We start from the raw sequence: 8,856 nt of genomic DNA, 5'->3' as shown, positions 1-8,856 counted from the left end.
TTTTTTTTTTTTTTTTTTTTTTTTTTTTTTTTTTTTTTGCTTTCCTCTTGTTGAAGTTGCTGTCATACAATGTCCGATGCGAAAAATTGATTTAATTTAAATGATTACAATTTAAAACGCAATTAAAGCATAAGGCTGCCTGTCTATACATATATATACGTATGAATGGTAAATGTAGGTTGCTTGAAAGCCTAAAAAAAATATCTGCTAAAGGACATTCCGAGTTCCGAACGAGACAATGATCGCGGATTCATATCTCAAGTTTTCATTACAGGCGAGCATATGATCTAAGTTATCCGGCAGCCCATATCCATACTTTATAAATTAATTTACAAAATATATAGACAATAAATGAAAAAAATATATATTATCTGTCCATCCTTCCTTACAAGTTACCGTGAAAATTGTATGATATAAAACTTGAAAATCGATCATTGAAACTGTGAGGTTCTTAATCTGTCTTCATACAGAACCCTTAATGACTGGAGAATCGAACCTATTGCCGTTAGAAAGAAAGAATTATTTTCTTATGTTGAACTGGGGGTTGAACTTGGGGTGCTTCCATATGTACAAAAAAAAATTTAGGTTTAATTAATATATACAAATCATTTATGCCACCTAAGGAAACTATTTATCGAAAGTACCGGAAATCGTCTGTTTGCAAATTTCTTTGCTAAATAATCAGCTACTGTGAGAATCCAAGATATATCACTTGTCTATGCTGTCTTCAGGGAACCGGGTAACTATTGGTGTGATGCATGGTATAACTGAGTAGATATTCCCGTTTGGCTATTGAAAAGACATGAAAAAAAAATTTGATTGCAATCCCGACCACATAGGCAGCCCAAATGTAAGGCAAGCTACACCGCATTATACCATGCACAATTGATGCCCAATTGATGATATGTCGCGAGCACAAGGACAAGCCTTGCGAATTTTTCAATGCTTGTGCAATACTGGCGGAGGAAATCTGACAATTCGTTACCTACCACCCTACAAGTAGGAAGGGTGCATAATTCGCCAAAAGCTCCATTAGGTCGTATGCATCTTAATATGAAGAAATTCTCGAAGGATGACAATGATGAATGAATACTGCGTAGAGGAGTACTACGGTATTACGGTAATTTAATGTGAAAGTATTGTGTAAAGATATCCCTCCTCGCTTAATATTGCACAAAATTTACAATATAATTGAAATCTTATCTAGATCTTAAAGCTTCAAATCTTCAAATCTAAATCTAAATTATATTGTTTGAGAAAAAAAAATTAAAAAATTTTCGTATACACAATGCCCATATATTAAGCGGAGGACACCTGCGTATATAAGATTTCCACTGCACTATATGTGATCTTGTGTAGAGAATCGATTAATCGCTTTGTAATAGTTTGAAATGCTCATCGCGGCTCCTTATAAAATTTGTATTCCATATATATAATATTTTTGATCATTGCTCGATTTCAAGATGAACTAGTTAAATTGTCTTGCCGTCTGTCCTGTAACCCGTTTATTATTTGTTGTTAGAATGGAATTATCATAGAAACCGGAAACTTGGCTTATCTATGCTTAGATGATAGCCATGCATCGACAATCAAACATTAATCTATAAAATGCAGTTTGTTCGTTTGTTTGTTCCTTTTACAAACTAAAACAAGGGTTCTCGACCATTAAACTTGATACGAATATCCGTTGAATTTATCGAAAAATTCGATTTCTGAGTGAAAATACTTGGGGCTCAGCGTTAATCCCTTCACTAACTGTAATGTAAATGCCAAGCCCACTATGATAAATTTTAATCATCGTTTCGTGTTATAAGTAGTAAACAGATGTCAACATTTTTTCTTGATAGTAAGGGTAATGTTAGAGGATTGATTGCAATTAAATGGAAAATAACTGCAAAAATAAATGCAATCAATGCGAGCTACATTAGGCTGTGCGTGATATTTTCCAAATGGATCTGCAATTTTCCTTAAATTGATTTTAATATCCATGAGATATGTCAAACTGACTACTACAACTCATATTTGATTGAACACGAAATGCATTTACTTGCTTATCACTACACTTTTTGCAGTCCGTTGAAGGTCATCGTGAAGCTTTCGTTTCTTTAGAATCTTTATAATTATTATTATAATAAATTTGACAAAAATAAATTGAAATAAATTCTAAGACTAAAGCCTTGAAGTGCTAGCATCTAAAGGCTATCGGGGTCTGTATTGAAAATTCTACCGCACTTGAGTTTTGAGCTTATGACCCTTGAGTCGATATCCTTTGCCTTTCTTAGTCTTTATAAGATGAGCTGTTTCGAAACTTGGAATATTTGTTTTTTCTTAGTGATCAGATGCACTTCACTCCCTATTCTTTTGCTGCAAAGAAGTAAAGGCCTCAAGAGTGCTTAGCGCATTCGAACAGGAGCAATCTTAGTAATTTATATCGCCATAACATAACCTAACATTATTTGAACATCATTTAATTACATACATTAGGGGCTGTCGCAAAGGCATTAAAGTATGAAATCTGCGTTCACTTTTTAAGCGACGTAGAGACAATAAAAATGATAATAATTTTTATTGAGAATATTTGCGTGAACGAAATACAAAAATTTATCAAAGAGAACAAGAGAAGGCAAACCAACCTGAGATCGAATCTTTAACACCCAACGCATGAAATCATTACATTTTCCTTTCTTTTTCCACGCAGGGAAGGAAGAAGTATTCCATACTCCTTCAATACGTTGATGGTTGATGAGAGATGTGGATGGGTTTGCCCAATTGGTAAATGTTATGGCTATATCAAATGATCGCTTACTGTGGCTATGACTAAAGTCAAGTCTGTCGCAAATGCGATTTGAAACCGTGAACAATAATTTTGTAGTGGCTGTTCTTACATACTCGGCTACTCTTGCGTACTTTTTACATGTTCGCTTTTAAACCGAATTCTCCTGCACTTAAGACTTGAGCCGGCGAACACTGACTTGATAGTCGCGATGCTTCCACAATCGGTTACTCGTACGTATAGGTAATCCATCAGGATGATTTTGAAGCAGATTTTCCCGTACCTGAGACTTGAGCCCGCGAACAGTAACTTGACATACTCGCCAACCCATACGCCTAGGTACTGTATTTTTCGAACTATAAGACGCGCTTTAAATTTATAAGGTGATGTTTGGGAAGACCTATTTTAATGTTACTTTCGGATCGAAATTTTTATTTATTGTTAACGGCCCCGTCACTCACGGCACTATCGCTCGTCTCGTTAACGTCACCGTTCGTATTGCTTTCATCTGAACTGTTCGCTGCTTTCTAACCTCAAATTTAGGGACGATTTATTGAAAAAATATTTTAACGTTACCCCCGAAACGTAAGACGTACCGAAAATTTACGACCATTTTTCTATGTAGAAAGATGCGTCCATCAAGACCATCAAAACCATTTCCATCAAAATGTTTTATTGGCGAGCTTTTGCGAGCATTGGCTTTACATCTAGAAGACAGAGAGACGGACAGACAGACAGACAAAGAAACAGTTTTAGTTTAGACTCGGAAATTAAACTCCAATCAAGAATGTCTGGTGTTATCTTATGAGATCGACTCAACATCTGATGTTACAAACTGCAGCGTAAATCTAATATGCCATCCATCATCAGCAAGTGATCATGAAAATGTGCGATAAGACTGCCTAATAGAGTATTTGCTGTAAGTTTCTTTGTCAGCTCAACGATAGTCATGATGATTAATTATTATAAATATGAGAAACATTCGCTTTTCGCTTTTTAGTACATAACGGCGGCGGTCACTAGAGACAAATTAAACAATATGTTTATTTATTTAATTATTTTGTTTTGTACATTTTTATTGTACTATGCTCGTTGGCATTACCGTCATTGGGAACGCTTAGGTTTCCCATATGTGAAAGCAAAAGGACCTCTCGGTGTTTTAGATTCGGTTTTACGCACCCGTCAAAAATCCTTTGGCATGGCAATCTACGATGCGTATAAGCAATCATCTGAAAAGATACTCGGTATTTATATAATCAATCGTCCGGCTGTGCTTATACGCGACGCTCAATTAGCTCGCGATATCTTAACCAAAGATTTTATTAGTTTTCATGATCGTGGCGTTTATGTGGATGAAGAAAATGATCCCATGTCTGGAGGTTTATTTTTTTTGAAAGGCACAAAATGGAAAACACTTCGCGCGAAATTAACACCATCGTACTCGTCGGGAAAATTAAAAAGTATGTTTAGTACTATTCAAGATGTTTCGCAAAAATTAGTTAATTATTTGGATTCCGAACTACCTGAGGATGGCTCTAGTCGTAGAGTAGAGCTTAAGCACTTATTTGCAACGTAAGTAAGAGTAAGGCAAAGTGATTTTGATCAAAATTTTCGAATAATTTACTCATTATTCATTACGCCCTACACCGCAAGCGGATGCGCTATAACACCCAGGAAGACCAACTCAGGATCACTTTCTGAATCGAACCAAGCTTGTGTGTCCGTCTGCCCTTCTTGCATCCTTGTGTTCAAACTACTGTTTTAACTATTTGGGACGCTATTGAAAACATTTCGGACCGGAATACTTTTCCGGTCATTTTCCGACATCTCATTGCGAAAAGTCTTTACATGAATAACTCTATTAAGCGACATGGGCATTTAATTTTGGTCCGTGTTTCACTATAATATTCTAACTTTTTTTTGTATTATAGATATGCGATCGATATAATTGCATCGGTTATCTTTGGTTTAGAAGTAAATAGTTTTGAGAATCCGACAAATGAGTTTGTCGCATTAAGCAAGCATATCAACGGTAGTTCGTACATTGCGATGCTGCGAGGTACTTGTCAATTTATGTTTCCAAGGTAAGCAACATCAAGTAATTTTAAATTTTTTTATGAAAAAATTTTGTGCGCAAATGGGAACGAATATCAGCAGACACAACATTAAGTGTCCATTTTTATGACCGCTTGCTGAAGATGTGAACTTAAGGGTAATTTTTCGTTTGTCCACATTATCCTACAGCATTGATTGTGCGTCTCATATATAACTGGAAACGGTTTGCTTATACTTCCTTTCTATCCTTCTAGTCGAACTCACTTAACTTACGAACACTCGCTATTGACTACTGATATTGGACCAAATCTGAATGAATATCCGTATAGAGAAGAAGTGACAAGGAGCTATTTATATCAGACAAAAGGAGGTCTACTTGGCCCTCTCCTATGTTCCATAAAAAGAGTTAAATATGTATGAGACAAACTTGTTCTTTCTTCTTGCAACAAAAAAGAGAGAAGAAGCCATTTATAACAAACAAGAGGAGGCCTACTTGGCCCTCTCCTATTTTCCATAAAAGAATTAAATTTGAATGAGATGAAGTTTTTCCTTCTTCTTTCAACAAACATAATTTCACATGCGCTCCGGAGCATACATTTTAAAACATTCCCAGCACTTACTTTGTGCAAAAAAAAAAAACAAAAAAAATTCAACTAAAGTCAATTTCTTAAAAGCATCTGTTTTGTCGTTTTAAAGTAACTTGAAGTATGATACCCATAAAGAGAAAGAGAAGAAAATTTTCTTATAGGTACGTTCACATTGTCAAAGATAAAAAGGAGCTGCCCCATTCCCTACATTCTTGAGGCTTTTTGTATGTCATTCCTTACTTACAATGACGATGACTCGCTAATTGCAAAGACCTTTAAAGTTTACAAGAAGACAGGAGGACTCAAATCGATTACATAGGCAACGCCTCATTGCAAACGCAACTGTGTTTCAAAGAAAGTCTTCTTCTCATACATTAAGGAAACTGTCAGAGCGCCTGCGTGCCGTTATATCTCGGTGGGGTATACTCCCCGGTCGTCGGGCTCCTCTACAAGAAAATTTATATATTCTTGGGACGTTCGTTCAACTTCTTTCTTTATTTCTGCATTAGATTAGTTGTTCCTTTAGTCGTGTTCCCCATTTGCATAGATTTCTGAAGTTCAGATTACATGTCGGTTTTATTAAATAAAAAGGGAAAGCTGCCCGAAAGAAGAAAACGGAAATTGTCCTCTATTCGGACGACGCTGGAAGTCACCTGAGGTTGTTTCTCGACAATCTTACCTTAAGACTATCAGAAAAGAGCTGTTTCCCCGAACTCATCCTTTGTCATGTCAACTTAATGCAATGATTTAACTTATCGCTAACTTAACCTAACGCTTTCCTCTTCGAGACAAAAGCCATGTGAGGTCAAAACGAGGGACGACCTTGACTCCGCACAACTTCTCTCTTTATGAGAGAACTGGTTTTCAAAACCTACTTGTGAATTAAGGGGAAACGCTTTCTTATTGAGAAAAGGCTTGCAACTTGTACCGTTTCTATGTGGGGAAGAAAAGTAGCACATTGGACTCAATCAACTATGCCATGGTTATCACAACATCCATACAATCCATACAACGTTGATGCTTCCCGAAAAGCTTTTACTTGTGACAGATGCTAAAACCTTTGGCGTGAACTGCCTCGTAAGTTTGCAGAACTGTCCTGCAGAAAAGCGTAATCTCTTACGCGTATATCTTAGAAATCTCCGCTATTCACAGATTCATAGATAGAAACCTTTGAAGATTGAATGCAAAGTGAGTGCATATGATATCAATGCAATCGAATGGAACCGAATTTGCGCTTCATTATCTTGATTTTAGTATTTCTATGTTGAAAAAACTATTGCATAGTAGAATAAAATCCGCAATTTACCTACACAAAACTCTTATACGAAAACTTTTCTTGATCTTACCAACATGGACTCATGGTATCTTTAAAAAATGCCGATTTATGCCAAAGTCAAATGAGGGCAAGTTCCAAACTGCCAGGTTATTAGGTCAGGAAATGGCAGTTAATATGAACTTGATGCTTGCCTTTTAAGCTTTTTAGAAGATCGAAGACCTTTAAACTTCTAGCTCGTACAGCCAAGCCATGATTTAATTTATTTTAATAATGCTTTCCAAACAAACTTTTGCTGGAAATAATTTCATTTTCATTTCTCTTCTTTCATTTTCTTTTTCTGCTACCTTCAAAGCTTAGAGAAGTTCTTTCAAAGTTTAGGTTGGTCTGAAAAGGCTTCTGACTTTATGAATAAAATCGTGAAGGAGACTGTATGTTACAGAGAACAAAACAATGTTGAGCGTAAAGATATGCTACAGATATTGTTACAGCTACGTAACACGGGAAAAATCAATACTGACGATGATGATGGTCATGTTAATGCTCAGTTATGGTCGGCGCAAAAGACGAAAGGTAAACAAATTTAACATACAACATAAATAAGGAAATAAAACAAAAGCGAATGAACTCAATGTATTGCCATAAAAATTGCAGAAGCTCTAGAATGGATGACGGTAGACGTGATAGCAGCTCAACTATATTTATTCTATATAGCTGGATTCGAAACCACAGCTTCTACCAGTGCTTTTACGCTATACGAACTGGCTCGTTATCCGAAGCTGCTACAAAAGGCACAACAAGATGTTGAAAAAGCTGTTGAGCAACACAGTTCATTAACCTACGATGCCTTAAAGGATATGAAGTATTTAGATTTATGCATTAAGGGTAAGAAATTAGTTAAAAAGAGTGTTATATTTGATATTTTTGTTTTTTTTTTTCACACAGAAACTATACGTAAATATCCTGCCCTGCCGATATTAAATCGTGAATGCACTAACGACTATCAATTGCCGAATTCCGAGTTGGTAATCAAAAAAGGTACCCCAGTCATTATATCATTATTTGGTATTCATCGTGATGCAAAATATTTTCCTGAACCTTTACGTTATAATCCTGAGCGGTTTTCTGAACAAAATCCAACTTTTGATAGCATTGCTTATATGCCTTTCGGTGAAGGTCCTCGTCATTGCATAGGTAATGCAAAAAATATGAAAGGATATTAACATGACTAATTTACGTAATATATATACATATATTAATTTTTCTATATAGCTCAACGCATGGGTCTCATAAATGTTAAAGTCGCTATCGCCCAAATATTGCAACGCTTTAAAGTGGAAATCAACGAAAATATGAAAGAGATTGAAATAGATAACTTCGGTGTACCAATAATGGCGAAAGGAGGTGTTAATATATTCCTAGCTAAAAAACTAAATACTATTTCAAAATAAATCATCAAACTGGAAAAGAAAGATTGCGCAATAAGATTGGAACGAAAGAAATAAAAAATATTTACCTTACTATCGCACCCATACTGCATTATGTTGTTTTTCAGATTAAACTCAAGGCTATCAATATTCTTCAGAAACGTCTAATTGCTTCGTATTAAATTGCTGATCGGCTTGTTTAAAACTTCTTTAGAAACGCTGACAACTTTCGTATTTCTTCTAGTTACGTGTAATGTATAGAGACACAAGAATATCGTTTGCATGATGCAATAGCTTAATAAATTAAACCATTATCACGATATGTGAGAACAGGTGTTTGTAAGAGTCGAGAAGTTACTGGACATCAAAGCACATAAAGGATTAGTAGATAAACGAAGACTTTCCTAAATCAAGGAATGTTACAGTTGGGTTGTGACTGGAAGTAATTAATCATTCAAGAAAACTTACACCAAAAATTTCTAAGAAAAATTATTCAGATTTTCGTTTCAAGAAAACCTATACCAAAAATTCAAACGAAAAATATATCCGATTTCCGTTTCAAGAAAACCTACACCATAAATTTCTAACAAAAATTCATCCGATTTTCGTTCCAAGAAAACCTACACCAAAAATTTAAAGAGAAATTCATACAATTTTCGTTTCAGGAAAACCCCATCCAGTTTTCGTTTCAAGAAAATCTACACCAAAAATTTAAAAGAAAGATTCATCCGATTTTCGTAT

General features: G+C 35.3%; 1 protein-coding gene across 2 annotated transcripts; it reads left to right on the top strand.

The window, feature by feature from the left end:
- The first annotated feature begins 3,301 nt into the window (after positions 1-3,301).
- Positions 3,302-8,179, top strand: LOC119638526 (probable cytochrome P450 6d5). Of its 2 annotated transcripts, XM_038035370.1 has the most exons (6): positions 3,302-4,345; positions 4,705-4,857; positions 7,044-7,261; positions 7,343-7,573; positions 7,634-7,882; positions 7,961-8,176. In XM_038035370.1, the coding sequence occupies exons 1-6, from the start codon at positions 3,813-3,815 to the stop codon at positions 8,137-8,139; spliced, it is 1,563 nt and encodes a 520-aa protein (XP_037891298.1). In that variant the 5' UTR covers positions 3,302-3,812; the 3' UTR covers positions 8,140-8,176. The 2 variants fall into 2 exon arrangements, with proteins under 2 accessions (XP_037891298.1, XP_037891297.1); XM_038035369.1 differs by having other exon boundaries at positions 7,343-7,882; positions 7,961-8,179.
- The last annotated feature ends 677 nt before the right edge of the window (positions 8,180-8,856 follow it).

This window comes from Glossina fuscipes, unplaced genomic scaffold (assembly GCF_014805625.2).
Source record: "Glossina fuscipes isolate IAEA_lab_2018 unplaced genomic scaffold, Yale_Gfus_2 90, whole genome shotgun sequence".
NCBI lineage: Eukaryota > Metazoa > Arthropoda > Insecta > Diptera > Glossinidae > Glossina > Glossina fuscipes.
Note: the sequence above shows the minus strand (reverse complement) of the source record. Positions and strands in the feature narration are given on the sequence as shown.

Excerpts from the sequence above, each read along its gene's own strand:
- LOC119638526 (XM_038035369.1), top strand. The coding sequence starts at position 3,813 with ATGTTTATTTATTTAATTATTTTGTTTTGTACATTTTTATTGTACTAT. Across the intron at positions 4,346-4,704 it reads CTTAAGCACTTATTTGCAAC|ATATGCGATCGATATAATTG; the intron begins GTAAGTAAGAGT and ends TTTGTATTATAG. Across the intron at positions 4,858-7,043 it reads TGTCAATTTATGTTTCCAAG|CTTAGAGAAGTTCTTTCAAA; the intron begins GTAAGCAACATC and ends CTACCTTCAAAG.